At 40.6% G+C, this 22,979-nt stretch overlaps 1 protein-coding gene across 2 annotated transcripts in view; it reads right to left on the bottom strand.

Moving 5' to 3' along the window:
* The window catches only part of cntn4 (contactin 4), a 168,906-nt gene that overhangs the window by 69,160 nt on the left and 76,767 nt on the right, over window positions 1-22,979 (bottom strand). For both annotated transcript variants that reach the window (XM_085776463.1, XM_085776462.1), the window contains exon 5: window positions 11,590-11,685. In XM_085776463.1, coding sequence (XP_085632589.1) covers window positions 11,590-11,685 — 96 coding nt within the window. The remainder of the gene's footprint in view (window positions 1-11,589; window positions 11,686-22,979) is intronic.

The following is a 22,979-nucleotide window of genomic DNA, read 5'->3' as shown; positions in this document are numbered from 1 at the left end:
CCACGAGCAATTTAAGGTTCAGGGTACTGACTGAGGACAACAGAGAGAGACAGGGTTTACATCCAACTCTCGGACTGATGACTAAACCAGAGTGCTACATGAACGCTACGTGACCTCAGACTGAAGAGCAGATCCTGGATACTTCTCTTCATACTCCTTGGGATGCTACAAGATAAATCATACTCCCAATAAGACATCAGTCTTATGGGAAATAATACAATTATTAACATATATTAAATGAATAACTGCATTTGTAATACTTTCTCACCGATAAGAGGGATTTAACAGTTGTGGTGCAGGTTAATAAAATGCAGTAGGTCTTGTTTGCAGCTGTCAGTGGAGGTGGGCGATGGAAGGACAGTGGGGGTATAAAAAAACATCTTATTTTTAGAAGCTCCATATTTCCTTTGACAGCAGTGACTGTTTTGCTTTTCTTGCCCACTGCTCAATGAATAAAGGATGACACTCACAGCTGCATAGGTGACTATGTATGAGTGTATATCTTTGTATACATAAGTGTGCATGTGCGTGTGTACTGTATGTGTGTGTGTGCGCATGCTTGAATGTGAATGTGAGTGTGAGTGAGACCCTGAAAAAGTGCAATACCCATATGTCCTAGGTTGATCCATATGCCATGGAATAACTGAAGGTGTGATCAGCCTGCTTCTTCTTAGTCTCTATTGTTGCTTTGTTATTCTTGCACTGATGTTTCTCTGTAAACTGTTATATACTGTATGTTAAAATAACTTAGTGGAAGACGATATACAATAAATAGTGATAGCTGCTAAAAATATATATTTTATTTGTAATTAAAAAAGGACATTTTGCCTACGTTATTTACACATTTAAAAACATTCTGCCGATAATTATGGTAATTCATCGTGCCTACAATTGTGTTAATTCATATTTTATGTTGTTTAAAACACAATATTTGCTCTATTTACTCAGTAGTCTTCAATGACAATCGGTGAGAACTGTAAAGGGTCAACTCCACAACGACTCATGTTTTCATTGGACACAGTTTAACTCAGTGTTGAAACAGAGTTGCTACACTCTGAGTGAGAACACTAATGTTATTATGCAATCAGCCAATCATGTGGCAGCAGTGCAGTGCATAAAATCCTGTAGATGCAGGTCAAGAGCCTCAGTTAATGTACATCTAACATGGCAATGACAAAAAAAAATGCCAGGCAGGTTGGTTTGAGAGTTTGTGCACTCGAACTGCACAGCTCGACAGCGGTTTATAGCAGTTTTGCTTTCTCCAGATCAAACATCCAGGGAATGTTGGATCTACAGTTGGAGAGATGTCATTGATGACAGAGATCAGAGGTAACTGAGATAACCACTCTCAACTGTGGTGAGTAAAAAGCATCTCAGAATAAACAGCACATCCAGCCTTGTGGTGGACGGACTACACAAGCTGAAGACCACATCAATGTAGATCCTGTCAGCCGAGAAGAGAAATCTGCAGCTGCAGTGGACACGGACTGAAATACACTGGACAAATCAAGACAGGGAAAATGTGGTCTAATCTCTGTTTCTGCTGATGCTGCAGATGGTAGGGTCAGAGTTTGGTGTTAACAGCATGGATCCATGAACCCAACCTGCCTTGTGTCAACCGTCCAGGCTGACGGTGGTGTAATGGAGGTTAAGGTTTTTCTTCACACACTTGAGGTCTTTAAATACCCATCAATCATTTGAATACTAGATATAATCTGAGTGCTGTTGCTGACCATGCACATCCATTTATAGCCACAGTTGACCATCCTCCACTAGCGACTAGCTTCCAGCAGGATAATGCCCCATGTCACAAAACTTAAGCTGTCTCAAACTGGTTTCTTGAGTGTGACAGGGACTGAACTTCTGTGACCTCGTCAGTCACAAGAGCTGAATCCAGTAGAACACCTCTGGGATGTGACAGAGCAAGAGATTGGCAGCTTGAATGTGCAGCTGACAAATCTGCAGGAATGACGTAATGCAACCATGTAAACATCTTATTGAATCCATGCCCCCCTGCCAAAAAATTTTTTTAAGGCCATTTTGAGTGCAAATGAGGGCACACCCTGGTATTAACATGCATTTCCTATTAAAGTGCTTGATCACAAAGGATGCAACAGAAACACGTGCCCTTGAGAAATCCAAATATTATGACTATCACATGTGTTCCCAGAGGGAGAGGAACAGGATTGCAACATACTATCTGACCCAGCTTTAACACAGACTCTGGCTTGCATCATTATTTCAACAGGCAATGCTAAGCACACTGGGATACATGGGACAACATGAATCCTCAGAGGTCCTGCACACATGAGACACACAGCTTCACAGATGCTGCAGGTCAAAGCAGTGACCTCATTCTACCACCACACAAAGGGTATATTTAAAAAGACACAGAAATAATACATAATATCCAGACCCATATTTAAATTATGACGTTTATATCAGTGTACCGAGAATGATATCAAGAGATTTAAAATAAATATATACAACACATTTTGTTTGCTACAACCTGTGAACAGTATACATTTAGATTAATATGCAAGTTTCATAAAACAACTTGAAGTTTCTTATTATCTTCTTCTTATTTGTTAACATATTTATCATCCTATTTGGAAAAGTAGTCTCATACTTTTGGGCCAGCCACTGACTGCAAGTCAGGTGTGTTATGCTTGTGGAGGTCACGTATAAAATCCCTTCTTTCTAACTCTCCACCCCCTGATATATTATTTTTCATAATATTTTTTTTCATTAGTCTTGAACTAAACAGCATTGACTTTTAAAGCCTCAAGTTAAAGAGGTTGAGTTTCCCTTGGCTATTAATTTTAATGCTCTTTTGGTGCCAACTGCTAAATTAGGTATTTTGACAAGTCATTGACACTGATGAACTAAGCCACAGACACAATTATTAATTGCCAACAAATTCCAACTTCTCAAGTGTGAAGATTTGCTGTTGCTGTTGATTTTCTCTATAACATTACAAAATGGCTATAGTTGGGTTTGTCTGTGGGTCAGATGAAACAACACATCCGACACTTTCTTACCTTTGGATCAGGATAATTGGGACTGCATGCGATTACCATTTTCTTCTCAACAGCTAAAATTAACTGACAATTAAAATGAGTTGCTGCCAACTACACAACTCTGTAAAATTGAAAAAAATATAAATTACAGAATCTTTCAGAGGAAATATTTAAAGATACCAAGTGCTAAACATGATTTATGTAGGCCTACTCTGGTGTGACTATTTTATCACAACAAATAACTCAGAGAAAAATAAAATAAAAGATTCCATTACTTTATTCCTCTAGTTTTCACCAGTATATCGAACATCCACAATTCAAGTAAACCAGGTTTGTTCAGTACAAAGTTCACACAGTCAAACAGCAGGGAACAAATCCCCTAATTGAACTGAACTCTCTGCAACAGCCAATGCAGTAATATAGTTGTAAATGTTACCCAGCTATAAGGTGTTATGGATTCAAGTTAAGACTGCAGTCCAGCGCTCTGCTAAGCAAGGTAGGTGCTGCGGACGAAGCTGTCATGTTTTCAACAATTGTTATTTTCCCCTTGCACAGCAGGTGACAGTGCATTTCTTCTGGGAAGAAATCCCCACGGGCACTAAGGGATTTGTGTTTATGTAGCAGCACCACGGAGCCTGAGGACATGAAGTGCGACTGCAGCCCAGCAGAGGATGGAGGTGCTTATACACCATCAACCACAAAGATGCCTGATATAGGTTCCTGACATCTACACACACATGGAATCAGATGAGCATGTATAGGCTGCATCTATGCTCCACATCCTTTGATGGAGCCTCTGTTTTTTGTCCTTCACATCCCACACATACAGTCATGCACACACTTCAAATGCAACAGTAACAACAGCTTTGTGTACTGTAAACATTAAGGAGCTTAAAAGGAGATTTAGGAAGCATGTCACTCACACACGTCTTCTGGGAAATGTGCGCGCTACATTCAGAATCTTCTGTGACCTTTTCGTACGTGATTAGAAACTCCAATCAACTCAGAGTGTCAGTCTCTGCGAGTGCGGCATATCCCATTTCATGCTGCTGTCATGTTGTTGGCTGCTTGTCACTGAAGTTTGTCTTCAGTGTAAGGTAACTGCTACATTGTGTCAAAACTGTAAGGGCTTGGAGAAAAGGCTCTGTGAGCTCGGCATGGATTGTGTGACAGTGACATGTGATATTATTTCAGCGAGCTGAAGTACTCAGACAGATGAAGCGGGTGGAGGGGGGGGGGGGGGGGGGGGGGGTGTATGACTGAATATGGGATTGTGAAAGGAAATTACTCATGGAGATTGTGAAATGTGTCATCTGCTAATCAGATTAAGAGCAAAATAATCCCTGATGTAAAAAAAGATGAACTGCAAAACACAGTCATGTACAGTATCATCAGCAAATTCCACTAGAATAAACATGTTCTGAATCATAGCATAGCGAGATTAAACCTTGAAAATGAAATGTAACTTTTATCCTTGAGTGGCTGGAAGAAGAACTTGTATTTGGGACCGCAAGTCACAATTTGCAGAACATTCAATACTGTTGCTACTGACAACGAACAACACTATTTCAAAAGCCTACTATATGGCTGGACCTTGTGGTCAATGTGCTAAATGTATGAAGACTGCTGTGAACTACTGACCTCATTGCATCCTATGTATACATAGGATGCCAACAACAGTCAGCTGTTTTCAGTCCTTTATCTGTTTTTTGGCTGACCAATAGAAGAAGTATGATCTCTCAACTATGATCACTCAGTCAGTCACTCTCTTTTGCAATCAAGAATGTCAAAAAGAAAGCCTCATCCCTTCTTTTCAAAACTTTTTCAAAACTCTCTTAAATCTTTACTTGGCTCCTGCTTAGAAAGTTACAAATAGCTGGTTCTGGATGCTTGCTGATATTTAGACAATCACTTACAGTACAGTTAGTGAAACACTGTAGCTGGTGAGCTAACCAGTTCCAGATGACTGTTCTTCTCTGAATTAAAACAATACTTAAGAACTTTCAGTTTTGGTTGAGTTTGGCGGCGCCAGTGGACCAAAGCGGTAGTGTTTTGCCTGAAGGAAGACCCCATTTCCCATGAGCACCGGCGCGTAGCGTCGTAAACATCCTCATCTCCCGGTCGCGTGCAACAACTCGGTGCTGACCTGTTGATCTGCCTGTTTTGTGATTTTACAGTCACACAAGCTGCTCTGTGAGGGCGATACAGACCCCTCAGGCCATGACAGAGGTGTCATTCAACCTGTTGTAAGTCGATGTACCATCACAAAAGTTCTTAAAATATTATAAGGTTGAAAAGTTACTTAGTGTTGGTTTAAGTATAAACTAACTGAGTCACTAATGGGACAATATGTTCACACACACTTAATTCAAGGGTTAGAGATGTACCTTTTTATTGAACTGACTGAAATCCATGCATCTCGCCATAGGTAAACATTGATTGATACTGATATTCGTCTATGTCAGAAATTTGACCTCAGCCTCATGAAAGTGCTGCATGGATATTCTTTATCACCATGGATGACTCCTCTGATGATACAACATCCACTGAAATGAAGTAATTTTGAAACTACGCTCAAATGAGAGAGAAAAATAGAACAATTTTGGTCTTGAAATGGTTTGATGAGCACAATCAGAATCTGTCACTGGATCTAAGGCACCTAGTTTTTTCGTTATCGTTGGACTCTGCCACCGTCAAAACATCAAATAAAGGAATAGTTCTAAAGAAGCTGACTCATAGTAAAACAACACCTCAATAAGACTGAGGTTTGATTTGCCAGAGAGACAGCATGTGCAAAAAAGGGTGTGAGGACACATCACGGATCTCATCACAATTACACATGAGCTTTATCTGTAAAATTGCACCTCACTACAGATCCATCAGACAAACAAATATTTACCTACAGCAACAAAGACAGCATGCAGCTGAGGAGACAGCAGGAAATGACAAGTCCTGAATTGAAAAAGAAAACAAAAAACTGAGCACTGGTTGACTTGATTTGTCCTGTAAAACCCTGTATAATATTCTTGTGTCATCTGATGCATACATCTGAGTTCACTTAACAAGCTTTGATTGTTATGTTGTTATATGTAATTGAACAATAACATTTACTTTTCTATATCAGTGAAATCTCATATCAATATCAATAATCAGACTCTTAAAACTTTCTTGAACTGTGTAATCCATTACAATGAATATCTGTCCTGCATTAATCAGTTAGGTGCATATTTTTTATGTGACAAAGCCATGCAGACAATTCAAATCAATGTGCAATTCATGTGATTCATGTGACATGTGACCTGAATTGAGTGTGATAGATAAAAGAATAGGAGAAGACGAAGGAGAACAAAATTTGCATTTCTAAAGAAAAAAAAAGGTAATGATTATCTACACATGATTTGTAATTGGTTACAATTATAATGGTCCTCCAACAATGAATACTCATCCAGTCCATGTGTGATTATAAATGCTACATTTTTTGTGCCTCTTCATGGTCTCCTGGAGGGCAGACATTCAGGAAGCGGCTCAGCCATCAATCTGAGATGTGTTGTTATTCCATTGCAAATCTATTATGCCTGTCGGAAAGTATGTGACAGTGGATGTTCCCACATAAATTGATGGAAGCAAGATAATGAACTAATGAGGAAAAGGTCAACTACAACACCATGACATGAAAGAATGCACCCCAGATGCGAGGAAATACAAAAATCTCCAGGAGGCATAAAAGCGAATGAAAAGTGATGACGATGATAAAATACAATTTATATTCATGAAATGTATGTTTTGTAATTCTAAGGGCTATTTGACCTGCAGAGAGGATTTTTTTCCCCCTGTCCTGACAATTTGCCATGATGTTTTTAGGTTTGTTTGTATGGGTGACACTGTCTTGGTACAGGGCTATTACAAGGTCATATTTGAGAGCCAATTTCCCTGCTTCTGAACAGAGAGAATATTGGACAGTTTCATGTTGCATTCAGCTGTGCAGGTATAATAAAGCATACCTCGCCTCAAACCCTGAATACCTAACTATATATGAGAAAATAAAACATGAACAAAGATGATGATACATATTCAGGGCTTTTAGGGCACCAATGCATGCTTAATCTAGGAGAAAATCTTTCATATGTTCGATCGTGTGCAGCCATATTTCGTGACACCCCTTTGGCATAGAGGAGATGTATCTCAGTGTGGCATCGGTAGCTTGACAGCCAGTAACAAGACAATAATGATTGTCAGTCCACCTAAGCCACCTTCCCTCTCACAAGGACCTCATTGCATTTTAATCACATCCTGGATGTTGGTGGCACATTCAAGGGAAAAACTCTGCACATCCCTATTCAGCACCATATGTTTGCAGACCTTCCCATAGTGGTGGGACCCTCCTTGTATGCACGAGGCTCTAGTGGGTTTCCACCTGCCAGAGGGGGCTCTCAGAGGACACCTTATGCATGGCAGACAGCTGTCCTGCCCACTGTATGCAGCATGAGCTCATCCATGCAGAAAGATGCGCTGGACAGAAGAAAGAGCATGGGAAAAATGGGTGTGGATTGGCGATAGAGGGAAAGAATTTTCAAGGGAATATGGAAGTATGACAGTGTGTTAGCGCGTTGCCGGTATGGAGAACTCGCATCTGCTGTGTGGCCCAAGACCACCCATCATGTGCATGGTGTGTCGGTGTTTGGTGGGTTGTTTATGAGGTTAGCATTTGTGTGCCACTGCTGTATCGCACCCCAGACATCTCTTCACTTCCATCAGTTTCTGCACAATATAAAAACCGGCATCAATTAGCAAAGTTGACCACACTCTACTCTATTCCTGGCTGAACATGCAGCTCAAGTTGCTCATTGATTTGAAATGTCTGCATTGCCTATCTCATACAAATGATGTAGCTGGCTGATTAATGCAGCCCTGATAGTCGCCATAATGGAGTATTCAAGAATGTTTTGAGAGCATCATTATTGCTTCTCATATACTGTATGTTAATCAAGCGAAACCTGTGGCCAAATTAAGAAAAAAACATAAATATACATTAATACAATTCTCAGCATAAGAAGTTGAAGGATTGACCTGGGGTTTCTTCAGAAATCCCATGAAAAGAGAGACGCAACAACACGTTGGCACCCAGAACCACTGTCAGGTTACACATTTACAGTTTAATTTTTCAGAAAGGCTCGCTAATTACCTGAAAGACTGGGGCACTGAGCGGCACTCGAACATGAGTAAATGGTGCATTCATTAGGAACTATTTTCAGCGGTGGATTAATACACATTTGGTGCTCAATTAACAGCAGCTGGACAGAATCAGTGGGACTGATTCAATTCAAAGTGCAGTGTGTGTGTTCAGGGTAATGAAGGAACATGTCAGCCAGTGAAACAGTGCGGTTCACTGATGCATCCGCTATAGATCTGGACAACAATTACGCTGTATGGCACAGAGGAATATGATATATCAGGTCTTGACAACATACAGGCACCGCTATACACCAATGACTTATGTGTAATATTGGGTTTCAGGTCATAACCTACCAACCACAACCAGCAAACAAAGCATGGAGTTAGCAATCAGCAAATGTAATTAAGTTTAGTAAGACATTTCGATTCAATATGTTTTAGGCCACTCATTTACATGAAAATATAAAACAAAGCTGTATGGTGATTAATGACGTTGCTTCGTGGTCAATGGATGTAAACATAGAATGACACAGCAATTGGCTGATTAATGACGGAGCTCTCTGGTCAATGGATATCCTATCCTCCTTCCTCCAGACAATCACTTTGGCTTTGGCGTGACACGGAAGAAACAAATCTACGTCGCCAGATTATTTCCTGCTTTCAGCACATGAAAGGGCCATTTGAGATGTAACAAAAGCAACATATCAGATCAAGAAAGAAAACCAGTACTGGGGAAAACACTTAGCTCTTTGCCTGCTGACTGATTGCTTTTCATTGTTGCCAGTTTGAATACTGATGCCCTGACCAGCAGCTTGGCTGAACGTGTATTTCTATGTGTCTATGTGTGTGTGTGTGTGTGCCTGCATGCCAAACTGCCTGGCTAGGATATGCAGGAAAGCCTGTTGAATCTTGATCTGGCGTCTGCTGTTTCATATTCGATTCTGAAAGAGTGAACTGACGAACATAACAAGAGCTTAATATATTGTTGTATGTTAATGTTGCAGTATGTTTATGGGGAGGTTTTATGACTTTGGTTGATTGTTCTGCCTGCCGGACCACCTCACTGGTTTAAAATACAGAGACAAAGATGTGTCTTACAAATATGGGTTAGCCAGTGTAAACAGTGAATACACATTACATTGTGTGTTTAGTGCATCTGCTTAATGCAAGAAGATACACACAACAACCAAGTGAGAGCTTCTGTTACAGCTGAGGGATGTAACTCACAGAAATGGACTTGTAATTGACATCTTGTATTGGCTCTGTATATTAGTGAGGAGACAAGTGTCTTGAGGGGGCTTTTCATGTGCCTGAAGATGCCTGACATGTTGGAATTATTTCCCTGTTGGTCTTAAAAACCAAACCTTAATTGGATTACTTCAGTGCAAATTGGCAGATATGAGTCAGCGAAGCAACTGTTCGCACTATAGAGGACAATTAAATACAGGCATGTCAACACAACTATTTGCAAATAAATCTGAAATTCCAGACTGCCACAGAGCTTGCCAAGCTTTCACCAGATAAAACCCAAAAGGATACAAATTGTAAACAATTACAACCGGTTCCAGGCAAGCATCACATTTTACCACAGCAGGTCAGTGCATGAATCAGTGAAATCTTTTCAGGTGGCTCTCAGTATGAGGAAAGTAATCCAAGCAGCTGTTGGTATGTAGCAGTTCCAGTAAGAGAAGAGAGGGGTCTATGAAAGGACACATCTGCTGCAATTAGTCCTAAAATATGATGAAATTTGCAGAAAAAACTTTTAGCTCAAAATTTTGCAACACACATGCCAGCTGGCAAATCCAAGTCACACCACACGTTCCTCTCTTACATGTGGAGTGTGTGGCAGCTGAGGAAGCAACACCAAAGCTTCTCTGCACCTTTGTGGCATTTTTAAAGAGTAGTTTGACATTTCTGGGGAACACCCTTATTTGCTCTCTTGCCGCAAATTAGATGACAACACTGATTCTAAAGCCCATGTCTGTATGCTGAATATAAAGTTAAACCAGGAGATACTTATTTTGATTTCTGTTAGCCTAGCTGAGCATAAAGACTGCAAGGTGCTTTGACAAAGAAACCTTTAACAGCCTGAAACTTGTAAATCCACAAGGTGCAGTTCCTGCTGTTATCAACATTTCTCTGTACTGTACCTCTTTCTGGATACATTTTTGATGACTAGAAAATAATCTTTAAGAAGTGGGACTTGGTGCAGCAAACTAATCACATAAACCAGTCCTTGACCTTTACAATGTGGACTAGTAGCTACTGTAGCAAAGCAATATGCAGCAGCATAAGACATGACTTTCTGCCTAAATCAGTAAAATCATTATTACTTAAGTATTTTTCAACTCAAGTATTTACTAGAATTAAATTCAGCATTTTTATATCCATAAAGCAATGATAAAAGTAACATGAAGTTAGAGAGGCTGCTGCTCAGCCTGCAGCACCATGGTCTGTCAGAGACAGGGGACACGTTTATACTTGAGTCAAATTTCCTTAAAATAAGAGCAGGCCGCCTTTTACAATTTTCAGTACAATTTTCCAGTCCTCTCTCCGGCCCAGAGCAGAGGTAAGGAGGGCATGTATGAATATCACTCAGCAAAAACGCTGCTTAAATTTCACAAAGCGTTTGGTTGAAGTCTGACTTCATATCTTCTCCCCCAGCTTCAACCTTCTGATCCGACAGCACTGGTGTGAGAGGCGGAGGCTAACAGTCCACTCTATGGCTCCAGATTTGAATTAAATGCTTCTTGTAACACCCTGCCCACATATTCCATTTCATTCTGAAACATGTCACATTACAGAAGATAAAAGCTTTAAACTATCTAGTCTACAGTATATGGTCTACTGAACCAAGCTAATCCTGGCTTCACCATGTATCTAATACAGATATGAGATTGTATTTATCTTCTCATCTAGGTAGCCAATTGGCATATTATGTGTACCTTATTATTCCTTATATTGTATAATTCTTCCAGGACACTGCTCGCCATAAACAAAAAGGCCTAAATTGGGCTACACAAAAGTGTAATCAATGATTGAAATGAAGCTGAAAAATAAGACTTGGATCAAACAGATTCAGCTGTGAGCCCCTGACAACAAGCCTGTCGCACTTCCCATGACCTGCACAAGAGTGATCACACCTACACACCGCAAGACGCACTAGGAAACCCATCGGTCTCCCTTAGTGGCAGATGTAAGGTGTTGATTACTAAGTCAAAGGTGCCACTGAAACAGCTGGATGTTAAACAGCACATGGCCGACTGAATACTTACATCTTCTACCTTATGCTCCTCTGATATCATTTAGAAGATGTCCATGTGTCTGACACAGACATGTGTTTGCCTGACAACTAGGATGAAGAGTCTTAAAAATAAGGATGTATTGTTGGTTTTACCTCCAGAGTGTGGTGGAGGGCCGCACAGCAGAACCACTCCTTGACCTTCACGGACCGAGACGGAGCCTCTTCTGTGAGTCTTGAAGTTCTCCAAGTCTGAAAAAAGAAAAAAAGAAACAGCAGTAAGTAAAATATCCGAGGCTGACAGATCTGATCCTTAGACACATCAAAGTGCTGTTGAGAACAAATGATTGTGTTGTTTTTCTTAGCTCCATGTATTTTTTCTTCTTGCTTCTATTCAAGGTCACAGCCTGTAAAGCAGCATGCTGCAGGTGGGGAAACACTCACAGCGGGTTACCAGTTTATTATGGAGTTCACACTCTCACCGCCACAATCACACTCAACCAGAGAGTTCCTGGCCTATAGCTCTTTGGACTGTGGGCAGAAACTGAGGCTTAACCCTGACAAATACAGTGCTTGTAAACTCTAAGGGCCAAGGTTCAAACCCACAGTGTGTGAGACGGTAGTGAAAACCACTGAACCACTGCATCTCCCTCAAAAATAAATCATACACAAATACAGCAGCACTGTTACACTCTCTGTGTCTTTGCAAGTTTCAGAAATGTTTTCAGGATCGAAAAAAAACCTCTAGCAGCAACAAACTTAAAATGTTGTGTGGTAAACAGCCTTTGGCATTACCTGAGGCCAAATCACCCCCTGTGTGCATTAGCGTGTCATCTTGATATCCAAAGCTCATTGTGACGGTGCCACGAATATCAAAAAGAAGTGAATTAAAGGGCCCCAATGGGACTCTTGCTAGAAGAAGACAGCAGTAACTGGTTAACAAGTTTTGAAAGACTTGATGGAAAGTAGCCCTGAAATGCATAAACACAGAAATTATGCCAACATTATTTCTTTTTTTGTCTATTTATTTACCAAACATGATAAGATTTGCTTCTGCAGAGGGAAACTTAAAGCAGAAGTAAGCGATCCGGTCGTTTTGGCTAACTTCTTGTCAGCCGATGGAGTTAGCAGTCCCCGCCCTCGTCCCTACGTCACCAAATGCACGCGCATCCCTTGGCTGCACACACGGAGAGGACTGCCCCTTTATGCCGTTCTCTCTCCTCATTGGATAAAGGTTGTAGGATACAAGGAACGTTTTCTCCTCGGCTTACAGCAGAGCAGAGTGACTGACAGACCCGTGTTTCAGACCAAACACTCTATATAAGTGATTGCTTTCAGAAGATATAACTATTTAAGACTTATATTAACACAAACATTCCGCTTACTTCTGCTTTAAGAATGAATCTGGTAAAAGGCTCAAGGAGCAAACACAACCCCTAAAGTATTAGCACACAGGGTAACCAAGATAATGTCACGTCACGCTTTGTATTATATGCATTTTTTAAATTATTTTTTATTTTGATATTAGAATTACAGAGATTTTAAGTTTAAACCAAATTAATGATATATAGTATGTATATATATATATATTTATATGTTGTGCTCTGGCATAACTACTGCTGAATACATAGCAAAGTTCTCTTCATTATTTTACATTTAGATTCAATCACATTGATTAATATCACCATTAGATAAACAATGCTAGGACATAAATGTAACAAGTTTCATTTACATTGTTAGTTTATGATCAGTGAATTAATTCAGCAGTCAAATATGCTGCATTTGCTGGGAGCAGCTGCACACAGCACTTGAATTAGGTTATGCGTTGCCAGGTTGGGGTAACCAATGGGTAGTGTGTGGATTGTGTGTTTGGCTTGTGTTTTGTACACAATCTGGCAACTTGGATAATGTGACACACACAAAATGCATGCATATGTGTATGACGATTATTTATAATAAAGGTTGAGAACTATGCAAATCAGGAGTTTTCCCAGGAGAAATAACAAAACAAGAGGGTGCCAGGAGATTACCTTGAAATACGAGAGACTCCTGGGGAAAACGGAGCGTTGGTAGGATATGTAATGAAGCTGCAGTGAGTCAGGTAAGACAGCAGCAAACCTCAGGATGTTGAGATGGGAGTAAAGACACCTTAATACCATATTTGTTTCTTAAATTTGTCAGGTCTCCATCTACATGTGGTTTAGCGTTCAATTTGGAACCAAATTTCTGGAAAATGAGAAAATGCTAATTTCCATGCTATTAGTAATTAATTTATTGGGATAAAACGCATGGTGGTGCTAAATCTTCAGCAAGGTACTATTAAAGTATACTGCAGAAGAAAGTGATGCAATGAGATTAAAAGTGGCTGTCAAACTAGAGAAAAACAAAGTGAAATGACGACATTTATGTGCGTTTCATGCATCAATCTGAGGTGTGTCACCGTGTCCTCGTTCCTCCTCAAAGACCTAACGTTTTCATTTTCCGCTGTTTTTCATCTCCTCAGTGGAAGTTTAAGTGATGTTTAAGTCACTGTGTATCATGATTAATTCATTAAGTATATTTCCACCACACTTTGCTGCATGTTTGTATCTGTATGCCAACTTTTACCCATCAGCAGAGCGCAAGTTCCCTTTTAAATTTCCATACAGGACTTTTAATGTTCAATTTTGAAATAAAAACATGTGGATTACCTGTTTTATGTAACACACTATCAGATCTTCCTCTTTTTTCTTTTCTTTTTGCTTTCCTTTCTTGAATTTCTTTTCCGGCTCATTCATTGAGGCATGCTCCACGTAGCAGAGGACATCTACTATAAAACTGCAAAATAATTGCATACTTGAATCAGGGCTGTACCCTGTACCCTGCTGTAAAAAAAACAAAAAGAAGAGGTGAAATCAATAGTGACACACACCCACTATTATGAGTTGAACAGCAATCTGCAGCAGTGCTGCTAAGCAGAGAGGGTTCCTGCAGCGGGTCACACATGAGGGATTTTAATAGCTCCAGTGGTAATCAGGTTACCTTTCATTCATCACGCCCACCACCACTGAAGATTACAAAGCTATTCCTGGGATGGTTTTGACACCAAGTACTGTTAAACTGAACTAATTTCCCTATGACAGCTGATGGAAACAAAAGCAGGTCATAACCACTTTCAACGACTCACTGCACTAATGGTGGCTATCCTGGTGGAGTTTAGTAAATCTAATTCATACATCGCATGGCGGCTTCATGTCTGCAATGATAACTGGGTTGGCGGCTGGGAGGGGACACATGTGTTCATGTTAGGACTAATTAAATCTGAAAAAAAGATGTTGACAATTTTAAAAAAAGATGTAGAGCTATTTTTAAAGCAGATAACAGCGGCACGGCCGTTTCGGCTAATGCTGTGTTCAAGGCAGGCTTTTGAAACCGTAAGTTACAGCTTCAAGTCACAACTACGACTTGGTAGCGTTCCAGGTAACCCGTAGCTCGTGTTTTTACCGTCCTGTTGTCTGTGAAAGTTCCCTATAACGGCCACTCGTAACTTCCGACCCGTGAACTCGTACCAGATCGAACTGGTATGACTTCACAGGAAGGAAAAACACAAAGTACGAGTTTCCTTGAACGCACCATGAGTTAGCAGCCCCCGCCCTTGTCAGGCATCAATTGGTCCTCGTGCTACGTCACCACATTCACGCGCATCCCTTGGCTGCACACACAGCCCTTCATGCCGTTCTCTCCCCTCATTGGATAACACTTGTATCCCACAAGGAAAATTTTCTCCTCGGGTTACAGCAGAGCAGAGTGACGGAGAGACTCGTGTTTAGGCTGAAATACTTCATGTAAGTGATTGCTGACAGAAAATAGGACTATTTAGGACTTATATTAACAAAAACATTCCACTGATATCTGCTTTAAGAAATATCAGTAAAATGTTTATTATTATTTGTCTTGTTCAATTTCCACAAGTATTCATTCTTTCATATCTAATTAGCATGTTTATTCTTCCTGGATTGGCATGTGTGTATTTAGGTATTGAGGTTGCCTTCATGCTTTGATTTCAAAGTGCAATCATAAATGTGTATCAAACAAAATAACAGGCTAAAGTGCATTAATACGTAATGATAGGTGATATACGGTCTAAAATGTATACATACATAGGCTCCAAATTGGATTAATTAACCTTAATTAACCTTGTTTTGTAATTTGCAGCATATTCTCGAGCCGGTGCGAGCAGCAGTGCAGACACAAGTGCTCTCTTCGCAGACCTGCTCCTTGCAAAACTGCAACCAATCCACTTTCAAATGAGATTACTGATTAGTTCAGCTCCAAGTGATCTAAATGTAAAATTATTGAGCTCACTGATTTATGAAGAGGACTATAAGGTCAGTTAATATATGTCATATTGGCTGCAGGACAAGTCAATTAAGAAGCAGCCTTTAATTACTTCTAAATCTCTTTTTTAACCCACAAGCACAGTTCAGCTAATAGCTGTTTAAGACTCTTAAGCCCAATTAAGAAAGCAATTCCTGATATTTCTCTAAAGATGAATGCCAGATATAAAATCTCTGCTAAAAGAGAGTTAACTTTAAAAAAGCACATCATTCACGGTGGTACCTGGAATTTGACTTAATGTAATCTTAAAATGGTTTCGACAGATGCAGCTTTATAAGACCATCAATTTTTGACCTTGTTTCCATTTGCTGGTCAGACTGCCTCTGTGACTTCCTGGTATCACTAGATGTATTGTGAGGTTCGTTGATCGGCCCCCACCCCCCCACCCCCCAAAAAAAACAAAAAAACAAAAGACACTTTGTAGCAAGGCTTTTGTTTTCCTCTCTGCCATGGGATGTCTCAGGAAAGAGGAAAAGCATCTTGGACAGCCCAAATGCCTTGCCCTGCTGTAAACAGACTATGAATTACTTGACATTTTTTCACAAAAGCAAGTTGTCAAAACACACTTGTATGAGTCCACCACTGAGAAAGTGTAGCAAAGCGAGGCAGAGGTTCACGTAGCCTCTGCTCTAACTCAGTGGCAGCACAACCGGGCCGTGTCAATGGAGTCTGGGCCCCCAGGAGCTAAGGGTAACCAGGAGTGTTTGTGTTGGAGTTGCCCACCTGCTGCAGCAGCTGAGTCACTGTGCTGCAGTGGGCATTATCAAGGACTGTTTGTGTTTGTGTGGAAGGAGCACAGGTGTGTGACAGAGAAGGTCTTCAACCTTAAGAGACACTGGGAGAGGGCATGAGAGAGACACTGCCTACTGAGAAAGTAATTTGGTGTATTGGAAGACTGAATAACGCCAAGGGAAGACTTGTGTGAAGTTTAGGGATGGGTATCGAAAACCGGTTCCTCTTCGGAACCGGTTCCAACTTGGATCAATTCTTGGAATCGTGTGCGTGTCTGCTTTAACGATTCCCTTATCGATTCCGTTTGGTTCAGAAACCCGCGCATTAATTGATTAATGACGTTACGTGACGTTACGTTAAAATCAATCTTCATTATAAATGAGGGTGCTTAGTGTTTATATCCACGTGTCACCGTTTGTTCTCCCAAAATAAAGTTAGTGTGGTGTCTGCGTGGAGCGGAGCTGCTGACAGATGCAGCTGACAGTGACGTTTCCTCATCACTAACCTGTGAGCCAGAGCCACCCTCCGGTCCTCCCTCCCTCACGTCGTGAGGACAGGTCAACGTCTCCTGAACAGGCTACATGTCTATTCTTTGTGTTTTTCTCTCTTCATTTCCAACCACCTCGTTTCAGGTTTTGCTCGTAGCCACGTGAAACGGTAGCTGCGCCCTGTGTCTTTTCTCTGGCGCGCTCTCTCTCTTTCGCTCGCTCACTCGCTCACTCCGCATAAAAACGAACGTTATGAAAACAATAACTAGTGAGAAGATACAGATGCATAAAAACCATGAAATGGAAACATTGTTAAATTCCTCCTGTGAGCACAGCTGGCCCACAGCCACAGTGGTCTAGTGTTAACCTGTCCAGGCAGGTCGGTCCTGTCTACTTTTTTAATGTTAGAGCCATTAATATAGTGTTTTCAACCTTGGGGTTGGGACCCCATGTGGGGTCGCCTGGAATTCAAATGGGATCGCCTTAAATGTCTAGTAATTGATTTTTTTTTTTTTTTTAACTAATTATTTTTCACAATCTTAAACAACTATATTCTTTATACATTCACTTTCTTGAATATAAATCAAGATCAAATAAAATGCAGCATATACAAATATCTGAGCTTGCTCATCTTGATTGAGGGTCACCAGAAATTTGTGATGTCAAAAGGGGTCATGAGCCAAAAAAGGTTGGGAACCACTGCATTAATGCAAACAAACCCATTTCTCTTTTATTCCCTCACCCAATGAGAATCGATAAGAGAATCGATAATGGAATCGGAATCGCTAAATTCTTATCAATACCCATCCCTAGTGAAGTTCTTTTTTTTTTTTGTCATGCCTCCTTTACCTCCTCAAAATCAGTTTGGGTTCAAACAACCATTAACGACTCTGTGGAAACTGGTGTGAAAAGGTTGAGCCTGGTTGTCTCAAACAGCGTTCATCATGATGCAAGTTTCTGGACAAAAAGACAATGATTTTCTGTTACACAGCCCACAAACTTGACAGCAGGACCAGCTCTGTCATAGTTTGACTTAAGCTCTGACTGATGTGTTAGTTTGATAAGCATCACTTGGTTTTTTTTCTGACCTGTCAGAAATCTGTCCACTGTCTTTTGTATTTCATTTCTCTGTCTGAAACCTGAACCTTGACAACGCTGAACATGTGAAAGCACTCTTTTTGGTCTATTGTTCCTGTGTGAAGCAGCTTTCCACTCCTGAGTTTTTAGCCTTGGTCATGCACGCTCTCCTACAGTGCTTTTATACCGTGCAGGTTCAGCTTGCTCCACAGTTTGAGAGCCAGAAGGTTCCTAAACTGCAAAATAGTTCAAAACTCTTTAGTCTTTTCGCACTTATCTTGCAGCTGTATGTTAAAGGGGAATTTCCGTTTTATACAATCTGGACCTTATTTCTAGCATACGATCATTTACTCACTCGGAGCCACAGGTTGCCGACCTCTGACATAGAGGCTTGTTTATGCCGTTACGTGCAGCGGCTGTTGTCCGTCTGCCGTCTGCCCAATTTCACGTGAATGCAGCATGAAAAATACGATTGAGTTGCTTGCGATATACAACCGCAACACTAGACGGGAGTAATTCCTACACAATGTACCTTTAAGTAAAACAAGGAAAATAATATCCCCTGATTTAAGTATGGTCCCAAAAAGGTAGACATTGAAGGCTCAGCCCCTACCCCATTACTTTGTATTACAATCTTACCTGCATTATTACTCCCCCTTCTGCTTTCAATGCTTCCAATGCTTCAAATTATTATCAATAATTGTGTGTCTCATCATTTCTATGCTGATGACATCCAGTTATTTATTTCTCTAAAGCCCAAAGTGGATAGCAGTCTTGTGACTCATATCTCTATTGGAGATTCAATTCTGGACATTTCAAACTTCTTTCAAACTTCTATCAGTCCCCAAATCATGGTATCCTGTCTGATCATATTTAGCTGGCTAGCGCAGAATCAAGGGTTATAAATTGATGCCAACCAAAGCCCTGATAATCACATCAGACGTGGCTCTGTCTTGTCTTCACCAACTATGGATCATTTCTAAAATCAACAACTTCACTGATTTACTTCACTCTCACAGCTCATAGTACCATGCAGCAGGCAGCTGTTTTCAGTGCAAGAGGCATTAGACACTACCACCAAATGGCAGACAGACAAAGGTCGTGAGTAGCTGGTGAAGAGAAGGTTTTCCCTCTGGAGTTGGTAGAGACCAGACACAGAGCTGCAAGAGAGGATCACATTCATCAGGTGAATGTATAAAAACAGAAACACAACTCTACTTGCATGATATTGTTACGCCCCAATTGCTGAATGTGTAATAACTGTAAACTAACGAATTAAGAGTTTAATTTAATGGGAAAATAAAACCTATACTACTTAAAGTAAAGGTCAAAGCATTTCTGTTATCACTGCCACTGATAACATTGACCTTTGTCGTTAATCGGTATTTTTTAGGTTATTTTTAGGAAATGGTGATACAATAAGGACCATTGAATCGTGTGAAGCATATTTTTATTAAGCGGAGTGATATTCTTTGCTATTTTAACAGGCAGTCTTCAAATCAATACTTAGAGAAACACAATCAAGATAAAAATATCTCTACGCAGAATAAAGATTGTAAAATACTTCTTTTAAAACTTTTGTTTTGTTTTTGTCAATATTTTGTTGTTCACGCCCTTATCTTTTTTCTTCAGTTTTGCTTAGCTGGACAAATTTTCTTGTCAAATGATCACATTTCAAGGAAAAGTGGTTGAACCCCAAGTTGTTTACCAGAGATTGCAAGCCAAGGGACTTTGATTTCTTAAGAGAACAACCATTAAGAGGTCTTTTTGCTCTCTTGTTAAGACGTCCTGACGATGCATTCTGGTAACCCCAACATGGCCACACATTCAACCAAATATCAGAGTCTGAGAAAGTTGGTGACCAATGGTGTGCCTGTGCCTGTGGGGTTGTGTCGAGCATTTCAAGAGTGAATTATTTATGCACCATCCATGTGGAGTGTCTGATTTAACTGCACATAACATGTAAATGCACTCATTTAATTTACACACTTGTTTGTCCTTGCTCTTTACTGGAAAAACAACATTCTCCACACCAGAATAATTGAACGTTTGGGTGCAGGTCCACAGATGTGATGACAAATTTGCTGTCTGTAGTCATTTTTACTCTGCATATCACTGTCCCTCCAAATTATATTTTCTGGGCTGTTGAAAAGTCGCCAAAGACAGAGCAAAGACGTCTGAACATCTGAAAATTTAATACGCTTTCTTGGAGGTTTATGACGTGTGTAGAATTCAATCTGGCCTCTGAGCTTAAATTAGGTGATTCATTTTTTTATAGCTTATCATATTTTTTAAATTGCTACTTTTTCAGTGTCTTTTTAAGAAAGGATGGCTGCCTGGCTATCTCTCGATTGTCACTCAAAGGTGATTAATGTTATAGCAAGGCTAATTGACTGTTGTCAGTGGGCTTTATCTGTAGCTGATGTGGCTAATCAGAGATCACTGATGAAGGCTTGTGAGCTGAAATATCGGCTTTTTCTTCAACTTTTCCACACCTCAAGTAAAATTTAGGGGCTGCTTGTTAGTTATTCCCTACAAATAGAAAAACTTGTCTTATCTTAATCAAGTCCAGAATTGATGGGTAAAAAAAAAAAAAAATTGAAACAATATGGCCACTCCAAATGGCAAAAGAAGCTTCTTTTTTTCAGTAGCCCCACCACTTACTTTCATCTGAAGGCGCAATAGAAGGTTAGATAAAAGCACCCAAGCCTCTCCCCAAAAAAAAAACACAGAACAAAGTGGACAAAAGCAAGAGACATCTAAGGTACTGAATTCATTCCAAAAAAGTCTTTTTGGCATTATTTTTGGCTGAGATCAAAGCTGTTGTGATTTATGAAGTGGTGGTGTCTACTTCACTAAAGCCACTGATTGTCCCTGTCCACGTCCATAGACATGGCCTCGCCCATGCTGAAAGCATGCTGCAATAATGGTAAAATCATACGCTCTCACTCCCACTTCCCTCACCATCTACCCACTCTGACCAGCCGAAAAAAGAGCAAAAGAAGCATTGTTGTGAAAAGGGCTTGGGGAGAGTAGCGAAAAGCATAATTTAAAATGTGATACGGCCGATGCCTTTGGATGCAGGGGGAACAACATTAGGGGGGCTTCACCAAAGGCATGCTTTTCTAAGCACACACAGCTGTGTACATGTTCACTTTGAGTTCAAAAGAAAGCATGAAAGCACACTGTTTGCCTACGAGGGACGTTTCAAATTATATATCCATTAAATTTGTCACATAAAGGCAAAGGAGAAAGTGGAACTCCTTCCACTTTTTTTATTAAAAAATTGTAAAATTGTGCTAATGTTTTCTACACTGAATTACACTTCTACGCTTCAGTGTCATTTTCAAAAGGGAAGTGGCTAACAATGATTAATAGCCTCAGAACAAGTAAACGTGATGTCCCATCTAGATCCATTAGCATCACTTATTACAAACCTGGGCTGGCATTACGAACAATGATCCAGATTAGGCTGATGATCACATCCCAGACATATGAGCTTCCCTAATGCCAGCACAACTTATCATACTTCAACAGGCCTGTCCAAGCGTGACCGTGAAATTCATCACAACCTGCGACTCCTTAAGGATGCTCTTTGTCTTCCAGCGGATGTTGGGTGATGTGTGTATATGTCACAGCTCTGTTTGTGCGGTCTGCTAGATAATATAATCACATGTTATAATATAAAGGTGTGTTTTTGAAGAATTAATTCAACTTTATTGGCATTTTGAATATCTTTATGCTGCTATTAAACTTTGTGACATATATGGTCTATTTGGTCTTGCTCGTTGAAGTAAACAAGATGGATAAAATATTAGACTATTTCAGTGTAAAGCACCATAAACCAGAGACTCTAAAATTACTGCTAGCTTAAATCTACACCTCTCCTACACTAATCCAACAAACATTTATTGCAGAACTATTATAACAGGACCAAGGAACAGACACAGTTTCATAAACTCATCTTAAAGCTATGGTCGACGTTGTGAAAGACGATGAGAAAGATTTGAAAAAAGCACCCCCATACACACACACACACACCCCCCCTCCCCTTTGAGCTCATATAGCCCTCCCCTCGGAGCCTCCTAACGACACACCCCTTCCCGCAGAGCAACAAGCCAGCCAGCAGAAACCAAACACAGCACCAGCTTTGAATGCGGAGTAACAATGTCGTATTCACAAATCACAACTTCCACAATAAAAACCAAAGATTACATGTTCAACAAAAACTCTGCACTCAGCATCACTTGTCAGGCTCATATCTTGGTGTAGCTTTCTCTCCATCGGTCAAACGATAACCCGATGTTTACTTTCGTTTTGTCACATCACCTCTTCCTCTCTGCCTTTTCAAGCCCCACTTTGTAGTTTTTCGACCTTAAAATAATATTTCTAAACTCATTGAAGTGGTAAAAAATGGCTAATAGGATGAATGGTGCCGCCGCTGCAGCCTGAGCGGGGTCGCGGTACCTGAAATTGCACACCGCAGCTCCGCTGAGCTCCAGAGCCAGAGTCTCCCTGGTCCTTTCACCCACACACCAGCGCCCTGTGCTGGGCCGCATGGCCGAGTCAGCCTCCCGCGAGCTCTGGAGCTTTGCTCGGCAACAACAACGATGGCTAGGCTACTGGCAACAGCAACAGCAACAGACACGGCGACGGCACCGGTACTGTTGATGATGGTGGCGACTGCACCACTGACAACTGCAACAAATACTGTGCTTCTGTACTGTGCTTCTCTGGGAAAGACGGAGCAGCAGACAGTCGCTCTTCACAACCAGGGTACCAGTAGCACCACGTATCTTACATAGTGGGGATTTCAGTGGCAGACTTGTGCTTTCTTTCAGCCTTTGCCGGTGGGGCAAGCAGGCTGCTGAA

Source organism: Trachurus japonicus, chromosome 5 (assembly GCF_045865225.1).
Source record: "Trachurus japonicus isolate A0001 chromosome 5, Traja_1.0".
In the NCBI taxonomy this organism is placed as follows: domain Eukaryota; kingdom Metazoa; phylum Chordata; class Actinopteri; order Carangiformes; family Carangidae; genus Trachurus; species Trachurus japonicus.
The sequence above is the reverse complement of the archived record's forward strand: the minus strand, read 5'-3'. Positions and strand labels throughout refer to the sequence as shown.